The following is a 21347-nucleotide window of genomic DNA, read 5'->3' as shown; positions in this document are numbered from 1 at the left end:
ATTTTTATATCAGTATTTACAAAACTGTGTAAAATTTGAAAAAGCTATTTAAATATGATATTTTTTTTTAGAAACAAATAAAGGAAAATGTATGAAATGAACGTTATTGTAACGTTGCGGTAAGGACACTTTTTAAGAAGATGACCCCAAAAACATAAAAAATAAACATGTTCCAGATTAAAATCTTAACGACTACATTACATTTTGTGTACATTGTTATGTGTATTACAGACCATGATGGTTAAAATGTAAATTCAAAAAGGTTGATTTTTTTAAAAATTGGGATAGTCAAAAGTGCCCGTAGTTGCAGAAACACCCATATATATATATATATATATATATATATATATATATATATATATATATGAACAAGGAACTGGTGACTTATAGTCTTGGAGGTCCGTTAATACTCTTTTAAACAAATCCGTTACGGTGAAATTCGACCTGAGGGAGTTTGAAGTGCACACAGGTGGCCCCGTAAAAGCTCCATTTCAACATCTGCTCAGGTTCCATAATGATATTGATCAAAAGCATCGATTAAATTATTAAAATACTCTCTAATCCTCCAGATTCTTATCAAAAATAAATGACCCTTTTACTTATTTTACCATACAATCTTCTTTACACTAACAGTGTTTGAAATAATACAATCAGCTGCATTACTATATCATCATAATGGGTTTAGAGAACTCCAGAGTGTCAAAGGTCAGGTACTGACACTGATGTAGAACAGTCAGCGCACAGGTTGGTGCCTCTCAGGAGTTTGCCATGAGGTCATCAGCCATCTGACATGTAAAGAGCAGCGGGGTCAGGAGGTCGCCGGTTACAGCTTGTGTTACAGCATGACAGCTTTTAATGGACGTGGACTATTGCGGACCATTAGCACCATTCACATGTGCTTTCATGTAGGAAAAGTGAAAACCTGCCTGCAAAATTACAGCATTATAGGGGTGTGTATGCTCTGATCCATACAGATGGACAGGGCTATTTTTCTAGAACATCTTTAATTTCGGAGTGTAATGGCAGATAACTGTGCAATTGTACTCAATATATTTGCATAGCTTCATATCTGCATTGAGGTTATTATAACTGCATAGCACAGTTTGACTAAATGCTGATGGCTCCTTTTTGGCAGCTTAAAAGGGGATTATGTTGTACATAAGTTAGAAAGAAAATTAAAACAGTCATAATTAACAATTAAACATACCGAAAGTAAGACGAAATCATCAGATAAATGGAGTAATCTATTCGATTACACATTGGCTTTCTGGCAAGTCAGCATTTTGGAATGGGACACATTCTGCATGTGGCCTTCTCGAGCATGTCTATATAATTAATAGAGAGAGGGATAATGGTCCAGTATTAGGGAAAATTTTGATGTTAGATGAGCTATGTCAATGAAAAAGTGATGGAAAAGACATTAACTTCTCTCTGAACCTAGAGGTTCAAATGAAGGAGCAATACTCAAATCAAAACATTTCATCATTTCTTCCCTGCCAACAGAAATTAAGGAGCCCACACAGAAGGTTCAAGCCATGAAGAAACTGATCCATCAACTCCCCAAACCCAACCACAACACCATGAAACTGCTCTTCCGCCACCTGAGGAGGTATGTCTCCATCTATACACACACACAACTATGGGCGCAACACCAAACACTAGGTCCCGCAGGACTTTTGGGGACCCCTGAATCGTTTAGGTGGGCGGATACCGTCTACGTTGATAGTTTTCTTGTTGAAAATCACGCATAACAATAAATTGGACATTTTTAAATACAGATGTTAGATCTTTGTATTGTTCTCTCAGTGTCTGTTTTAATTATTTAAGCTTCATTGATATCTGTTGATAGTTTAGAAAGTTTGTGCAAACTTCTGTGGTGTGAAACTTTGCGCTTCACTCGCTAATGATAGTCAAACTCAACGAAAAAGACCTTGAGTTTGAAAGCTTGTCTCCCTGCATGTTTCAACATATGAGCTCTCATTAGGCATTTTCACTTTTCATTTTTGCATGTCTAGGTTGTGAAATTGACATTTACATGACTATCTTGCAATCTAATGACCTAGATTTCTTCATAAATAATGACAGAATTTTCTATATGAAGGAAACAATTACAGGATTTAAATTTATGGGTGAGCTATCACTTTGAGGACTACCTACCAAAGTTACAAATCACAGGTTGTGTCTGCTCTACACCACTAGCTGACCTTAACAGTACAAAACCAAACTGGACTATAAAGAGAACTTCCCGTTTTTACAAAAAGTTATGATGTATTACCATAAATTAGAAAGACATTCTCTTCATTCAGTGAGACCGACAAATAATGCACAATCTAAAGACCTTCTATGATAGCCTCAGTAAACAGGATGCAACATGAACAGAGGACTTAATATGAACCATAATGTGTGTGTGTGTGTGTCAATGCTCAAGTCCTTGTCCATGATAGCGCTACTGGCACAGCCAGAAGGCCATATGGCTAGTCTCCATCTCCCAGGAGGGGTGTTCTATCCCACTTTACCCTTCTGCACATTTACCACCCTGCACAGGAGGGCCACAGGACTCATCTCAGATTGATGAGCACCCCCTCCCCCCTCCCCCCAATGGAACATGCCCTTTGGCACTAGTGCTAAAGTCTGTTGGGTTGCCCATGCCAGGTCTCCCAATCAGAAAACACTAATGTGTGACTAAGAGAGAGACACTCATTGAACGACAGTCGATTTCTAGACAGGAACATGATATTCTGAGAGTCTAAAAATGTGCTGAAAAAAACTAGCTCTGCATTCCATTAAAAAAATGCTTGATTATTGTTATTTCTGGTAAACGTGCTACAACACAGCTCCCTCTTGTCATACACTATGGGTCATGAGTTTTACAAATGCATTTGCTACAGCTAAAGAAAATTGAATTAAATTGTATAATTTATTTTATTTGTAATTATTCTGAATATTGTTTAACATTTAATATGTATTATTATTATTAGATGTCATTATTGTAGATTTGTATTGAGCTTTGTATTGATATATTGTTATTTACCCCAACAACAATCAACTATCAAGGTTGTTATATATTATATTATATTATATTATATTATATTATATTATATTATATTATATTATATTATATTATATTATATTATATTATATTATATTATATTATTGTGTATATTATTTAATGGATTATCCCGCTTATACAATGGTAATGTGTCAGCATTGACCGCTTCAAGCTGTTATTGAAGTTTGCAGCCCAATATCTGACTGAAATTGGTGGTTAGTTTGGTCAGTTACAGCTTGTTAGATCTAGCATTCTGCCCACTTTGAATCAGACTCAGCGATAGTAGTAGTGCGTAAGATTACATTTATTTGAGTTATATTATTTATTTGTATTAATTATTGAAAGAGAGAGAGAAATGAGAGATGTGTACTCGTGTAAGTTCAGCGCCTCTTTCTTCATTAACAACGATTCAGTAGTGAGGCTGTTTGTGTGATAACAAGTGTCTATACTCATGAATGTTTCTATGTGTGCAGTTTCGCATATGTGTGCGTTTCAATGAAAACATTGATATAGAATTTTGATTCAATTCAATTATATTATTAATGATTATATTATATTATATTATATTATATTATATTATATTATATTATATTATATTATATTATATTATATTATATTATATTATATTATAGTTAGCGTCAGGGTTATTTTTAGCTTATTAATTTGACGACCGCCATCTCCGTAGTGAACGCGCCTATAGAGAGAAATGCACATCATGGATTACACAATCAGAGAGTAGCCTATTTCTTATCTTTTCTAAGATCTATTTCATGTCTGCGAGGCGTACGCTGAGTTTCGTTAAATTAGGATGAGATGCGCTCCAGTTCACGAGCAATGCGAGTGGCCGCGAGGGCGCCTGCATGATTAGAGCATGTAACGTTAGTAAAATATGCAGCCGAGAATGATTCACACAGACACAGCGTTTGACTCAAACTTTCTTTCTTCTGCTCCGTTATGCACAGCGTGCGCGGCTCGCGCTCTGCTTCTGCCCTATTGCGACTTATAGTCCAGAGCGACTTATGTTATTTTCCTCTTCATGACGCATTTTTTGACTGATGCGACTTATACTCCGGAGCAACTTATAGCCTGAAAAATGCGGTAAGCACTGCATTGCAATACTTGCATTTTGTCCCGTCACTCTCATTTTTAAAGTGCTCCCACGCTTTCTTTGCCCGATTAGAAAGGTCATGACTTCTTCTTGTGGATATTACAAATGTCTGGGAGCGCTCTGGCGGTCTCTAGGGGTGCAAACATATATTACAACTAAATTCAAGGCACGTCATTGATGCCACTTAACCGAGCAAAATGTTTCACTCGGTTACGCAATTTTTAACGGTTAATCGGTCAATCGGTTAACCATGGACACCCCTAATTATAGTATATTATATTATATTAATTATATTATATTATATTACCCTCACCTACAGGATTATTAGGAACACCTGTTTTATTTCTCATTAATGCAATTATCTTATCAACCAATCACATGGTAGTTGCTTCAATGCATTAAGGGGTGTGGTCCTGGTCAAGACAATCTACTGAACTCCAAACTGAATGTCAGAATGAGAAAGAAAGGTGATTTAAGCAATTTTGAGCATGGCATGTTGGTGCCAGACGGGCCGGTCTGAGTATTTCACAATCTGCTCAGTTACTGGGATTTTCACACACAACCATTTCTAGGGTTTACAAAAAATGGTGTGAAAAGGGACAAGCATCCAATATGCGGCAGTCCTGTGGGCGAAAATGCCTTGTTGATGCTAGAGGTCTGAGGAGAATGGGCCAACTGATTCAAGCTGATAGAAAAGCAACTTTGACTGAAATTTGCACAAGCTCACCAAAATAAGCCAATTGAAGACTGGAAAAATGTTGCCTGTTCTGTTGAGTCTCAATTTCTGTTGAGACATTCAGATGGTAGAGTCAGAATTTGGTGTAAACAGAATGAGAACATGGATCCATCATGCCTTGTTACCATTGTGCAGGCTGGTGGTGGTGGTGTAATGGTGTGGGGATGTTTTCTTGGCACACTTTAGGCCCCTTTGTGCCAATTAGGCATTGTTTAAATGCCGCAGCCTATCTGAGCATTTTTTCTGACCATGTCCATCCCTTTATGACCACCATGTACCCATCCTCTGATGGCTACTTCCAGCAGGATAATGCATCATGTCACAAAGCTTGAATAATTTAAAATTGGTTTCTTGAACATGACATTGAGTTCACTGTACTAAAATGGCCCCCACAGTCACCAGATCTAAACCCAATAGAGCATCTTTGGAATGTGTTGGAACGGGAGCTTCGTGCCCTGGATGTTTATCCCACAAATCTCCATCAACTGCAAGATGCTATCCTATCAATATGGGCCAACATTTCGAAAGAATGCTTTCAGCACCTTGTTGAATCAATGCCACGTAGAATTAAAGCAGTTCTGAAGGCGAAAGGGGGTCAAACACAGTATTAGAATGGTGTTTTTAATAATCCTTTAGGTGAGTGTATATTATATTATATATTAATTTTATTACATGAAAGCTGCACACACCCGGTGGAAAACAATCAGGATAGGACTCAGGCAGAAATCATGTTAATGGATGCGGTTATTAATGTTACTGTAGTGTGAAGCAGAGCAGGAGCGTATGTTGAGAGAGCTTAGCAAGGCCGCTGGAGCGATTGTTGAGCAATACATGGCGCCAGGACTTTTATTATGACGGGACACAGTCGGTGGTGCTATTTCCGCTTTTCCTTTCATTGAGTATGAGGTCACGCTGCTGTTTATCATATTAGATACATTTAAGTGTGTTTAAAATTATTTATGATGTTACTGTGCGTTCGCTCAGCAGCTGCTGTGACACTTGTTCACACTGCTAAGAGTAAAGCGTTTCTGCAGAATAAAACCGAGGAGATACCGCAGATATGACGCAATTGACAGGAGACTCCCTTGGACACTATGCACAAACATCCTGGTTGCTTGGTTAAAATAGCAATTTCCTCACAATTTACAAATAGTTGTAAACATTTGGGATATTGTAAGAACTCAACTGAACAAAATATATAACACTGGCCTATTGGTTTTTGGATATTTTACTGGAAAAAAATACTACTTAGTGCACATTTAATTCTATTAATTATATTAGGGTGTAATATGTGACTAAAATGTAATTTAGGGTATCTATACTTTACTGGAGTAATTATTTTTCAGCCAACTTTTTACATTTTCATGCAATTATCTGTACTTTCTTCTCCTTACATTTAAAAAATAGCCTCGTTACATCTATTCCAATATTGACACCCTATTGGTTTGTACTCGATCCATCGCACCGGCACATGACAAATCATGTTAATGCTCAGTAGTACACATATGTGGTTCTTTAATGTATTTGTATTGTACTAAAATGCATTATTTTTCAATGGACATATATGTGGCTAAAACAGGTAACCTAGTGCATGCCAAATTTTTGAACATTAGCATTATAGTCATTATGGCCTTTAGAGGTGGGGTAGTAGCCTAGAAATCTAGACGCACCTTAGCGGCAGCAAATCTAAACTGCCGCTAGTGTCGTCTAGCAACTCTCAATACACGTCTGAGCTGTAAAAACCAAACTCTGGTCAGGCCAATCACATCGTGTATAGAGTCGGTGGGCGGGGCTTAACATAATGACGGCAGAGTTGCGCTTGCGTGCTACTAGTAAACACAGAAGCTGGTGAACGGCAGTCGAATCAGCTTTGACCGTGACTCTGGAAAACTTGGAGTTAAGCTTTTCTCTGAGAAAAGAACAAAGAACGGCACTAAAGTCAATCTTAAAAAGGGAAGATGTGTTTGGAGTTTTGCCGACCGGATACAGCAAATGTTTAATCTATCAACTAGCTCCGCTTCATGTTGCTCTGCTTGGTTGTAGTGCTATCAAATTGCGTGCAGAGGGAGTTTGAGAGACAACCGTTTATCCCGCCCCTCGGATTGAGCCCTGGTGAGTTTCCAGACCAAACATCTTGATGTGGATCTGGTTTGTCAGGCTAGTCGGGTAGTGCATTATAGACCTATAGCACAGCCTAACCTTTTGTCCTTAATGTCATTTATTTCCATACATTACTTTTACTTTTATACTTTAAGTAGTTTTGAAAAAAAGCATGTTTACTTGAGTAAAAAGCTTGAGTTGATACTTTAACTTCTACAGAAGTCTTTTTAAACCCTATATCTATACTGAGTAATGAATGTGAATGCTTTTGACACCTCTGGTCACTACAGTTTGAAACAAGCCTGCTGCACTCGTGTTGAAAACTGAAGCTAAAACATCTTGATCGCCCCCAGGTGGTTGGTCCCAGTATAGATCATAGATGATCTATACCCTACATGTATACCCTACCCATTAGAATACATGCCCCTACATGTATTCTAATGGACGTCATAAAATCTAAACAATCATATTACACTTTTTTACACATTTTAGGCAGTTTTATCACGCTGATTTCATTTCATTTCAAGTTTGGTTTTAGTTAGTTATTTGGTGCTATAAAAAGGGGCGTGGCATCATGATTGACAGCTGAGATTGGCGGCTTTTCTGCGTAAAGTTGTCACTGAGACACTAACATACTTTTTTCAGGAGGAGATTGGAGCTTTCCATAACTTTTTATTTCACACCAACATAATGAATAGTTTTGCATCTGCGAGAGTGTGGGTGGGCTTTTGATACAGCGGCTCTACTTCCTGCTCTCTACTGCGCAGATTCGGTCCCAAATATGAGCAAGATGTCAGCTCCATATTTAGACAATGACGGCTTCACTTTACTTTAGTGAAAAACTTTTTTTATAATGGAATATGGTTTGAAACATGTGAGGCATGTGAATATCTCTCAGTATGAAAGCTGTCTGTGTAGTTCCATCTCTTACCTCTGTATCATGCTTGAAGAAAACATTGGTCTCTATTTGCACTTTGAATATTGAGAATCTACTTTGATTAAGGTTGCACTTATCGTTTGCACTTAATATCTATAATCAATTTGTGGGAAGGAGTTCAGTTAGGAGGTCAAAAGTTGTAGATAGAAGCTCATAAATCATGTGCAATTCTAAGATCTGAAGAGACGATCATACAGGAAAGAATCCGTCAGTTGAGTTTGTGCAAAACCATTTACAGTACTTAAGTATTGTTGTCTTTTACTGCATATGACGGCAAATTCATTCTCAGAAAGTAGAGATGACGAGTTAAAAAATGTCAAATGCGCCTGCAAACTATTTTTCTAGTCATGTATATCATCATTGAGGATTTCTTAAAAATACATGTGAAAAATCTCGTCTCGTTCTCGTAAACCCAATCTCATGTCTCGTCTCATCCTGTTAGATACGTGTCTCATCACACCCCTATATTAGTTATATTAATTACTATTCTGCATTTTGTTTGCCATTTAATATTGATATTTTTATGATTAATAGTAATATTAGTAGTAGTAGCTGTAGTACTTTTATTACTATCTAATTACTGCATGCCCATTTGTATGGAAATTGCATTTTTTTTCCTTCCCAATTTGTTTTTCTTTTTTTGGCAATTTGTAGTTTCTTCTGTCTTTACAGATTTTACAGACTGTGAATGTGAATCTACACAAACTGCCCCTCAAACCTCAACAAAGTAGCCCCATAGTTGGGACTCGCTGTTGGTTTTGCACCGTTTCCAAATCTGCAGTCAAATCTACACACAGGCACGAGGGTAAAGCATTACCATAAATTCACTGAATGGTGGCATTAGAAAATTCATTCAGCTTTTATTCTGCTTACTAAAAAGCTGTTACAGTGGAACTTGTGGTGACACTGAAAATCCCTGTAGTGCCACCAAGTCTGTTCCTTCTCCACAGCGACATTCTCGCTGCTCCTTTCTCTCACTATTAGAGCAATAAAGTGCTTCGAATCCAAAGCTGTGCTTTGCGGGTACCACACCCTGGCCAAGTGATGTGGTTCTGTTTATTTTATATTCTCACTTAAGTCATTCTTGTTTCTGTCTACTGCTTTCCCTCTCTAAATATCAGGATGACTTTCCCATGAATAAAGGCAAGGAATGTGCGGTCACAGTGAATTAGGTTAAAGTGTGTGTTGTATCTGTTTTCTAAGACAAATGTAGCCATTTTGAAGTCCAGAGTGAGATGAAGACAGAACAAGGAGGTTAGATGCCATGCAGATTATGGGACTATGCATAAAATAGTATTCATAATAATGCATAATTAACTTTATTTATCAAGCAAATCTGGCAGATGTTACTCAAAGTATTAATCAGCTTCATATTGGCTCAAAAATCCCTTTTCGCCTGTACACTTCCTGTCCTTCTCCTCTAAAACAGGTATACTTAACTGAAGTGGCTCTCTGAACTCCTACTGTCATGCCTTTGTAGGTTATATTTTGCGCTGACTTGGCTCATCTAAAAAGTGGTGAAAGTCTAAAGCTCTTTGTTGTGGGCGCTTTCTATGCCCGCATGGAACCAATGTTCTTTTTTTTTTCTTTTGGTCCATGGAGCCTGGATTCAATAACCAGTTGTGTGCTCGCATTGTGATGATGTGGTCAAGGCAACCAGATTTTCTCAACAGTACACTTGCTCAGTAGTGCTATTTATGTCATTTTTTGTGGGAGGTTTTGTCACCACCGCTCATATTTCCCGTTTACCACAAGTGATTTAAAAGGCCACAGGTTTTGTTTTTTGTTAGTAATTCAAGGTTCCGTTTGCCTTTGTGCTGGAAAAGAAACCTGGAGAAACCTCTGATCAGGAAAGCCAAGAAAAAAAATTCTTCTCATCTATGTTTGGTGTTTCTTGAATTAGAATGAAGAGATGTGCTGCTGTGCAAATTTTGATATCCACAACAATATGCACAGCAATTTATAGGGCTTTAATGGTGGAGACAGGAAATTATAATAATTATATATATATATATATATATATATATATATATATATATATATATATATATATATATATATATATATATATATATATATATATATATCTGAATGTCCAAACTGTAATATCCAAACTAACAATATTGTAAGTGGAAAATCAAACTCAAGCTCAAGACCCAATGATAATAGCGAGCCTTTCTTTTATTAGTGCAGTCAAGGCCGTCGTCTTATAACACGAAAATGACACAGTTTAAAGCTTGGAGCGATTCTGTAACCCCCACCCTACCTCAATTTATTATTCGTCCCATGATTCTTCAGGAGCCAGTTAGGCTGACCCAATTAGCACTGGCCTCCTAGGCGGGGAATGACGGCATTGTGCGCTATCCTCCATTTCCTGTCATGCCCCGCTTGCAAACGAGATGCTAATTAATAACCATTGGCATCTTGAGCCGTACACGTCGGCTTATGTACGGGATATCAATGATTTGTCAGATTCAGCCAAGCGTAACGCAGTCACCTCCGGTCAAGCTGCCCACAGCCTGGCCCTTACCCAGACACCAGAGCAACTTCACTGGGCTCCAAGTCAGCTGATGGTTTAATGAGCACATTTTGCCATAAATACCCAGATACTGAGAACCAGATTGCATCCTTCCCTTTTCCAAATCAACAAATTTCTTTACTGAAAGTGTGAATTTAGATTAGGCAAAGATGCATTCTCTTACAAATCATTGGATAAGCAGGACATTATTTCAACAGAAGATTTTTTTTTTTTTTTTATGAAAGTGGGGGGTATATTACAAACACACACACATTGTTTTTCAATGTTTTATGGGGACAAAATCATTATAATAGACATAATGATTTTTATACTGTTACTGTATATTCTATCCTCTATCTATATTTAAACCAACTCTCACAGAAAACTTTCAGCATTTTTACCTTTTCAAAAAACTAATTTTTGATATGATTTTCCTAATTGGACCAACACCAAATGTCTCCACAAAGTCAAAAATTACTTGTAAAACTTTTAGGGAATAGAAACAGAAATACAGAAATATGTTTTTCATATTTAATTTTTTTAATGCATTATATATATGTTTATATTCATACATGTTTTTTGTTTTTCATTCATGCTGCTCAGGACTGTCACTTTGGGTCATATACATAATTTTATTAATAATAATATGTTTAAGTAATACTATTAATTGTAATTATAATAATTTTATAATAATATTTTATTATATAAATATAAATACACATATACAGTTATCAAATATGATTTTAGAACAAACGAAAAATGAAACGTTTTATATATGTATTTTTATGTTCAAGATTTTTTTTTTAATTAAAATGAAGAAAAAAAGTGTTTTCTTTTTCTGTGCATGTTATATCATTTGGACATTAAATATTTAAATATACCACTCTACATGGTTCTCTTTGATGGCTGTGTTTACAGGCAAAAGAACAGTTTTTTTTTATTTTTTATGCCTGCTAGAAAGCGTCTTCGTATTGCACTTCTTCTCAATATGTGATACTACTGTAATTGAAAATGATAATGACTGTAATTAAGCTTCTATCATGATTTTAATCGATCTGGCATTACTGATAGCAGAGATGAGTGTGAAGGTGGGGGGGTGTGGGGGTCATGTATATAGTGGTGTCACAGTGGCATAATTACCAAAAAACACTAAAAGGTTCAACAAAAAGCTTCATATTTAATGTTTTGAAAAATCACTTCGGGAAATGAAGTCTCTCTCCTTAAGATCATTAGCAGACCATTAGCAATGGCAGCCGAGATCCTTACATCATAGTGCGCTAATTAGGTTAAAATGCTCATGGCAGGACAAGCGTCTAGCTGTGATGTACAGGGGAAACGAAATGGCCGAGGTTAATTATACACATTAATGGGGAATTATTGAGAGCGCTTGGCCTGCCTCTTAAGTTGTGTTTCTCAGCTGAGATGGCTTCCCTAATAACACGCGCGGAGGGACGTCGCATGTAGCGCGATCATTACCTCCTTACATCCCAACGCGTCTTGCCGAGGAAGCTTGTGCGTGAGTATTTTGACAACATCGCAGGGATTATAGATTGTTGAAGTGCATTGCGTAATTGTAGACCATTATTTTGATAGATGTGACCATAAATGCAAATGGCACAGGACGTCGGTTACACTACGGTACAATATACGTGAGTGCAGAAAACCCAACACGCTCCTAATCAGTACCTTTCAGAACTGGGCCGCTGTAAAACCATGCAAAGTTTACTTCAAAATGTTAAGCCTGCTTCCCACCTCTTAGTCAGGATCCCGTTGACAACTTGGAAGGCAGCCCTCCACCACAATCCCTCCCTCCCTCCCTCCCTTTCCAGGCCTCAACCCATAACAGAGCCAGAGGGCTCCAATCTGGCTCCTTCTAAGAGTCCTCCAATACCCCAGTATTGATTGTCTCTCCACCACAGCCAAACCTCAGCTCAGAGACATTCTGCTAAAAGTGCGCTTAGATGCCTCCAAAGACCAGGCGCAAGTCCTCAAAAACACCCTGCCGATGGTTCGTCACCAATGTTCTAAGTAGGTTTTTATGACGGGAAACGTGCACACTTTAAGCTTGGAGAGGATGATTGTACTCGTACGCCGTAGTCAGTTCTTCCATTAGGGATCTTCACGAGATGTTTTCTGAAAAAAAAAAAAACTATATTCACTGCTATCGTATTACATCAGTGATCCTGTGTGTTTCTGTTTTACAGAGTCTTGACGAAGTCACAGAAAAACTTGATGTCGACCCAGGGCATCAGCATTGTGTTTGGACCGACCCTCATGTGGCCTGAGTTTGAATTGGGAAACATGGAAGTCAATATGGTGTACCAGAACCAAATAGTGGAGTCCATTCTCATTGAATGTGTGGAGATCTTTGGACCAGAGTAAAGTGACCTCAGAGTATTCTGGAAAGTGACTGAAGAAAAGAAAAAAATGAAATGTAAAATAATCTCTTGCTCCTGACGTTTTTAATATTTGCCATTTGAAAACAAACAGTCACATTTATAATTTTATATAAATTTTTTATTTTTGTATTATACAAATTTCACATTGTATCATACCTTAAAACCTTATTGATAAAGTTGAAAAGCTGTATATTTGTAATGTTATAAATGGTAGCCGATCACAGGGAAATATAACTTTTGTAAATGGGTTTCGTACAACGATATTTCATAATGGATCTTTTTCGTTTTGGCTGTAAGCTATTTTTGTGAAACGTTTATTTGGCAGACCTGAGATTAACCTGAGATTATAAACCAGGAGCCTCTTTTATAAAGCATGCAGATTGGAACTGTACGCTAGATTCCACTGCAACGTTCATATTTCTAAGAACATACTTTGACCCCGTTTAAAACGCATAACTTTTGCACAGTTACGCCACACTCCGGCATTTTTGACACCACAAAATGGAGACTGTCGAAAACTCCAGGGTTGTATTTCAGTGTAAATGGACCAAAAAGGAGACTTTTAAAAATGAAGGTGTGTTTCCCGCAAGCGTCGTAAGCCTAAGGCTGATCTTAAAGGGATAGTTCACTTTAAAATTAAAATTCTGTCATCCTTTACTCACCCTCAAGTTGTTTCAAACCTGAGTGAATTTCTTTCTTCAGCTGAACACAATGGAAGCTTTTTTTGAAGAATGTCAGTTACTAAACAGTTAACTGGAGCCATTGACTTCCATAGTATTTTTTTTTTACAATTATGGAAGTCAATGGCTCCAGTTAACTGTTACTGACATTCTTCAAAAAAGCTTCCCTTGTGTTCAGCTAAAGAAAAAAAATTCATACAGGTTTGAAACAACTTTAGGGTGATTAAAGGATGACATAATTTTCATTATAAAGTGAACTATCCCTTTAAGCCTGATTTTGAGCCCGATTTACACCCCTCAAGCGACCGGGGGGCGTGGCCCGATTCATAGCTTGTTGCAAAAGACTGTCCAAAAAAAATTGTGTGCAATTGTGCACTACAATTATTTTACTGCTCCTGATCACATCATTGCCCACACGATACCAAATCGTACATATTAAACATATTTTTATATTATTTATATAGAATATGTACAACTCTTGCTCAGGCTGCCACTGATGTGATATCCACGATAGCCAATGAGAGCGAGCTAGTTTCACCAACCGGATGTTGCGTGCTTCTATAGCTGAAACTTAGTAGAAAGTTGAGTATTGAGGGGGGAAAAAAGATCACCCATATTCTTTTTTTCTCCTTTGTGGATGGAGATTTCTCAAAACACAGTGTAAACGCCAGTATAGACGAGGACCGTTTTCATTTTAAAACACGTTTTACACACTAGTGTAAAAAGGGCCTTTGACGTAAAAAAGTGCTTAACGCCACATCCGTTTCTGAGCAAACATACGCACTTTTCCTTGTGGCAGTTATTAGGAGTCCTTCAGGTATTTGGATATTAAAGCAAGTCTAGCCGCTTGCCATTCTCAAGCTAAGGATTTGGACATTGACTGTTAATGACATTAATTGGCTGCGTTTACAAGGCAGAGATCACAATTTCAAGATTTATAAATCACAATTTAATTTTGCGATTTATAAATTTCACATCTGGAAGAGAGACGTACTCTTTTTTTTAGTAGTACGGTTTCTATGCAATATTTTATAAACGAGGCCCCAGATCTTGTGGTTATTTTCTAGCAGTGCAGACTTGCTGTTGCCACATGTATTTGCTTTATTATATTGCATTTTTGTGCTGTATTAATGGTAGATATGTACATGTATTGGGTTGTTTTTGTTTGAAGTCAAATCATTTTTCATTAAAAAAGTAAAACATCTATATATGCCTTTCAAGAATATTTCATGTTCTATTACAAAGTCAGCATTCTGAGTTTTCTGCCTTCACTACTTTTCTTCTGTCAATGGGCTCTTTGCATTGTCAGATAACGTACAGCGTGATCACATCGGTTTCTAATCAAACTGCCAAAGTCCTCTCCAATTCTCGAACAGCAGTCTCTTTTTATTTGCTTCCCGCAGGCCAGTACTGAGACTGTCTGCATGGAATGTGTTTTTAATTCCATCCCAAAGATAAGAGAGAGTCTGTAATTACGGGAAGAGCCATCCATCCTTGTAGCATTCTCCCTGCATCAGATCCCTCATAGTTTGGCATCTCGCGCAGTAATGATGAAGGGGTACTGGAGGAACAGGAGGGCGACATAAACCAGATTTGCGGGCTGTGCGTCTTTCTGAATCTCGACTGAAAATAACGCAGTGAAATGAGACACAGCTTTTAGTGACCTCTCTGGCACAGCTGCGCTTCACTCGGGGACCTTAACGAGTTCGGCAGGCCACCAAGACCTTCATCTCAGAACCTTTGAAAAGAAACACAGTTCGCTTTTTTCTTCCTTCACAAAAAGTTTACAGAAAGCTTGGATCTTGTATTGAACGCACTGGCATAGTCTGTCATTATGTCTTCACACCTAAAAAAAAGTTTCACATGCCAGACATGTTCAATTGCTTCAATGCTGGACAAGAAGGAAAAAGAAGAAAAAATAATTAAATAAATAAGAGTGTAATACAGACACAGCTGTACATTAAACACACCCCGTGAACTCAAGTGTGTTCTGTTTGACACTTAAGTTCCAATAATAATATAGGATGCACTTTAAGTGTGACTTAATTTACTGTATATACACAGTGTTGGGTAATTTACTCTAAAAAGAAATTACTTACTAGCTACTAATTACATCTTCAACAGTGTAATTAGATTACTATACTAATTACTCTAGTTATTGGATTACTTGGATTACTATATTACTTACTAAATCCCATATCAACCTCGACCAGTTGTACAATACAAAGACAGAGATGAAACTGCACTTTTGATTCTTTCAAATATACAATTGCATAAATTATTCTTGAACTGACCAAAGTGTGTAAAGGGAGGAGGTTATATTAAAAACACACATGCTAGCGTAACATTTTTAATTATAAATCCATTATTGCTTTATATAGATTTTTTTATAATCTATACAGTATTTAATCCGGAAAAATTATACGGAAAAATTAAGAGTATTCCTTTTTAAGTAATTAGTTACTTTGTAATACAGTATGTACACAGTAATATATACATACATACACAGGTGTACTTTATTTATATATTATATATATATATATATATATATATATATATATATATATATATATATATATATATATATATATATATATGTATATATATGTATATATGTATATATATATATATATATATATATATGTATATATATATATATATGTATATATATATATATATAATTATACATTATATATATATATAAAACGTACCCTAAAGTATACCTAAGTGCTTTATTTCACAGTAGGCACTGAACATCAGCAGCCCAAGCAGATCACGAGAGGGCACGCTGTAGAGTTCATTCTTGCATTAAATGCTTCAAATAACAAGAAATCAAAATGTGTGGGTGGATGGACTGAGGTGGAAAGTAACCCAGGGGAGAATATTGGCAGATATTTGCCGTGCACACGAAGCGAACGCCCAGATTTATTTTGTGCTAGATCCCATGGTCACATGACACTGCATGGGCATTGTGCAACAGAGCTCACACTTTGAGAGCCGTCGTACTGCAGGTGGTGCTTTGCTCATTAATATGTGCAAAATTAACGTCTCCTGTCAAATTGGCTTGTGAAAAGGTGTGGTGCATTTAGAGTGTTTGGAACGTGGTGTGAAGTGACTAAATAAAATAAAAAAAGCCAAAGTATTTATTCCAGTATTTCACAGATTGTTTGCTGCACGGATTTTGACCTCGTCAAGTGTGTGTGTGAGTATATATATATTTTCATTGCCATTAAAGTGAAATTACTGAACCTAAACTTAGGATCCTGGAAAAAAAAAAAAAAAAAAAATTAAAAGAAAAATGTGTTACAACAGACTTACATTGAGGTTTTTGTCTGCGTGTGTGTATATATATATATATAATATATATATATATAATATATATATATATATATTATATATATATATATATATATATATATATATACACACACCACACACATATATACACACAGTACATCCATACATACATAGAGTGGAGGCCAAAATGATTAGAACACTGGGAGTCTTATTGGCCGTGGATTTATTTTTCCAAGAGGACAATGACCTGAAACATTCTTCGAACTACCTGCAACACAAGGAATCTGCTGAAACATTATGGACTGGCCCTCTGAAAGTCCAGACCTCAACCCCATCGAGCACATTTGGGGCGAGTTGGAAAATAAACAGATCGATTATACATTCAAAGGAAAGCCTTTGGCTTCCGATGCAGAAGGCATGGGATAACACACTTATATTAGTGTTGATCGTTAATTTGATTTAAAAAAAAGACAATAAAACTATTTAAAATGATTTGTTTACTATTAATTATAAATGTAATAATAAATGTGATGGCAAAGCTGAATTTTCAGCATTATTACTCCAGTCTTTAGAGTCACACAATCCTTCAGAAATCATTATAATATGCTTATTTGATGTGCAAGAACTATTTCTTATTACTATAAATGTTAAAAACGGTGCAGCTTGATAATTTTGTGGATACTGTGATGTCATTTTTTGGGGAACAAATAGCAACAAGTTGATGAAATGTTCAGGTCTGCTAGCCATTGTGCCCAGTGTGAAGGGCTCTGTTGACGCCATGCGGTCGGTGGGCAAGGGGCGCACAAAGCCTTATGAAACGGCAGCCTTCATGTTTTCTCTACACAAGCCAAGACGTTCCACGTCTAATGATTTCATGTAATAACTGGAGACCACTGCGCTTTTCCGAACCCCGACAAACTCCCACACACCCCACCCCCACATTTTGTTTTCCCATCCTTCTTGGCAGAGCTTCATGGAAACGAGCGTCTTTGTAAGTCCGCAAAAAAAAAAAAAAAAAAAAAAAAACAGAAAAAGAAAACGAAATGCAAGAAAGGGCCCAAAAGTAAATGAAAGCATAACAATACAGTGTCCCTGTGAGATGCCTGCCATGTTCTAACCACCAGGCCCCATTAAAAAGAGCCTGGGCTCCAAGAGAACATGGCAGCATATTGATAGCATATGAATGAGTCACATGAGGACAACGACGTCTCTCTCTCTTTCTTTCTTATCCATTCCTCTGGTCTTCCTTTAATATCAGAGATCAGGGCAGCTTTATAAAAACTCGGAGTGAAAAGGAGTATTCTACCTGTCACTCACTTCAGCCTGGACTGCCTCCTTATCCTATGAGGAGATACAAACAAATGATATAATCACACAACCGTACTGTACAACCACAAACAGTAGTACACACTTCCCCCTTGGTAATAGTATAATTGGACAGCGTGCCACAACATGAGCTGGTGTGAAAAAAAGATAAACTGGCATCGAGTGGTATGCAAAGAAAATTAAAGCCTCTTTGTGTACAGTCCATCCCTAACAGATAATTCACAGCCCTTAACTTAAGGTCCTTCCCTTGTTCATTTAAAATGATTGTACATTATTGTTAGGTATATTATTATTATTACTATTTTTAGATGCTAAACATGCCATTTGATGAATAATTATGTCATGGAATTTATACGAATAAGGCGACTACATTACAGGTAGTCAGTCGGGGTTAATTAGAGAGCTGTTGACCTAGAAGGTTGATTAGGAAAGCATGTGAAAATAAAAACTCTATTAATACATATGACGATATAAATCCTTTCCTAATTTAGTGACAGCCATGCTCAAACTACTGTGACCACTAAATTTTGCTCAAGTCAAAACTTGAGGGTTCTCATTAAAGCGCCATTTCCATTTTCCATTTCCTAAATCCTTTTGCTGGTTTCGGAAGAGGTTGGGATGATTCTGTGCATTTCATTTGCAGCGAGTTGCTGCTTTGAATTCTGGTCCTTCCAAGAACTGAACTGAGATAACGCTATCTGAAAACGTTCAAAAGTCTGAATATCATAACCTCGAAGCTGATCTCAAACAGACGGGTATTTATACCTGATGCTGTATCAGATCAAATTCACTTTAGTGATTCCCCTGTCAGATATTAATATATCTACAAATGTAGTCATATAATATGAATGGCAGCTTTCCAAGTTCTGTGCAGCTCCAGCAACGGGACACCAAACATGAACTGTGGGGGGGGGGAAAGAAGACCGCACAAGTCTTAATACCATTTGTTTTGCCATCGAATTCGGCCGGCATTAAATTAGCTTCCCTAGAACACCATCAGTGAGAAAACAGCAACAGGCCAATGAAATGGTTTAATGTGCACTGAGTTTTATAGAGGTTGCTATTAACTTTTTATATGTGAGGTGACATTTTGTGCCGAAACGGCAGGTTATAGGCTTTATGGCGTCATAAGGTCCTGACCTCAGGTCGGCCCGGAGTAAATGGCAAACTCATCTGAAGACGCAGGATAAGGTGTAAACAGGTCAATCACATCCATCTGACCCTCATAAATAACAAAAGTCACAAGTATTCGCTTTTAATAAAAAGAGGCAAATCATATGCGATAACGCACTTATTCAAAATATCATACGGCACACAAAAGTATCTCACTGACTCCCTATAATATGAAATACATTACATATGGCGGTAGGATATTAGGACTATTTTTTTATGAGCTCTGAATGAAGCACTCCTACTAAATGAGGAGTAATGAGACTAATCTCGACTGCGTGCGAGAAGACGGGGACGTGATTATATTTTAGCCTTTAATTCGAATCCTCTGTCCGGCGCACCTGAAATATCGATGCATCTGAAATAATAACGCCTGAAAGTCCGCAGGTTTATTGAGAGAACGTCTGATAATAAAGGAGGAATCCTTCAATAACTCCCGCAATAAAAGTCAGGCCTCTTTTAATAACACATATGTTGGCAGGCCTGAAGTGGGCCGTGTGATTGTGGCATTGCTGTGATGTGAAAGCAGACACTTATATCTTTATGGAAAATCTGACAGGCCATTGTTAGTTTGCCCAGATTTTACATTTTGCAAACACATATAAATAGCTAGTTACCATGCCCCCTTAATTATGCAGCGGGTTCCCGGCTGAAACGTACAGCCAGATCTCCGACGCAAGGAAAATAAAAGAACCATATTTAGATTCAACCACAGTCCCGGGGAAGCCTTGCATCAACCTTTACTGAGCCTCGGGGGACTTTGTCACAACCTGGCAACCTCAGGTGGAGCAAAAGCCCACAACGTTTCAAGCCGCAACTTGGCTGCCGCTCTGTCGGAGTGGGAACCAAAGACTCCAGAATTCCAGGCTGGAGTCCTCAGGCACAAAGGATAAAAATGGATATGAACCGAAATATGAGGCGGGCCCGCCTTTGCGCGACACGAAAGCGGTTTCAGGTTTTTTGATTGTTTATTTTTACTTTGTTCTTTTTTCCATTAACCACAAATATAAAGCTTTTTTCCGGCATACGAGGACATTAAAATCACATATACATGGTTTTTCTTAAATAATAGCAGAGAGGTAGACAGTTTTTTTTTTTTTTTTTCAGGTCATAAACTCTCTTTAACAATGAGGCTGGATTTGAAATCATAATGTATTTCTTGGGGGGTCACGTCATGTCATGTGTTCCTCTGTTAAGATCATGTCGCTGTCTGCTCTCAGGAGAGATCTGAAACCGTGCCCCAGAGTGTCCCAGGAGAAGGCACTGAGGTTCACCTAGGAAACAGAGACAAAGGGAATAAAGGGAACGAGATGGAAAAAGCAGAGGACTGTGAAAGTGTTATGAGAGCATTGGAATCCTATTGTTTTATGATTAGTTAAGCAGTGATTCAAGTGGTTTCGCTTCAGATTTTAATAATTTCATCATTTTAAATTTGGCATCAAGTGAGACCTAAGGCTGTTTTATGCAACAACTTTTTTTATAATTGGATATTCATTATTGGTATTATTAAATGTGTATAACAAAACAAAACTTTAAATTGTGGATGACAATAAATAATGACAAACCATATGTAGCCGGTTTCGTATTTTCTTTCATATTGTATTAACTACAATGTACAAAATTTAACTACAAAAGGCAAATTCATCTCAAAATACAGTGGATGCCTGACTTTTGACCTCAACAACAAAAGAAACAAGAAGCAGAGTTGCTTTTTTTTCCTCCTGCTTTTCACAGGACTTCAGAACAGACTTGTGATCAACCAGTTGATGACTTTTATCAATTTCGCTGTACCTCTACAATGACAATAAACAGCTTGACTTGACTGATTTGTTGTTCACCTCAAAGGGATTTAGGCAGGTTATGAATATAATTCCTGCAAGAAGCCTGACTTGCAGGCATTGATTGCTGATCATCTTTTAGCCTTGAATGTTTATTAATGTACAAATCACAGTATTTTAGGACTAAAAAGTGCTGAACATGTTTCAATTCTCTGTAGAAGTCTTTGTTGTTGCTTTGATTTCCAGTGA

The 21347-nt window shown here is 37.2% G+C and overlaps 2 protein-coding genes across 4 annotated transcripts in view; one reads left to right on the top strand and one right to left on the bottom strand.

The window, feature by feature from the left end:
• The window catches only part of arhgap15 (Rho GTPase activating protein 15), a 50194-nt gene extending 36654 nt beyond the window's left edge, over window positions 1–13540 (top strand). For 2 of the 3 annotated variants that reach the window (XM_067443838.1, XM_067443837.1), the window contains 2 exons: window positions 1504–1609; window positions 12653–13540. In XM_067443838.1, the coding sequence (XP_067299939.1) occupies window positions 1504–1609; window positions 12653–12830 (284 nt within the window). In that variant the 3' untranslated portion in view covers window positions 12831–13540. The remainder of the gene's footprint in view (window positions 1–1503; window positions 1610–12652) is intronic. The other variant, XM_067443839.1, reaches the window with a different exon arrangement.
• A 3504-nt stretch (window positions 13541–17044) lies between these two features.
• gtdc1 (glycosyltransferase-like domain containing 1) overlaps window positions 17045–21347 on the bottom strand; it is a 45453-nt gene continuing 41150 nt past the window's right edge. Inside the window, exon 11 of the mRNA XM_067443836.1 lies at window positions 17045–20594. Within this exon, the coding sequence (XP_067299937.1) occupies window positions 20493–20594 (102 nt within the window). The 3' untranslated portion in view covers window positions 17045–20492. The remainder of the gene's footprint in view (window positions 20595–21347) is intronic.

Source organism: Pseudorasbora parva, chromosome 5, assembly GCF_024679245.1.
Source record: "Pseudorasbora parva isolate DD20220531a chromosome 5, ASM2467924v1, whole genome shotgun sequence".
NCBI lineage: Eukaryota > Metazoa > Chordata > Actinopteri > Cypriniformes > Gobionidae > Pseudorasbora > Pseudorasbora parva.
The sequence above is the reverse complement of the archived record's forward strand: the minus strand, read 5'-3'. Positions and strand labels throughout refer to the sequence as shown.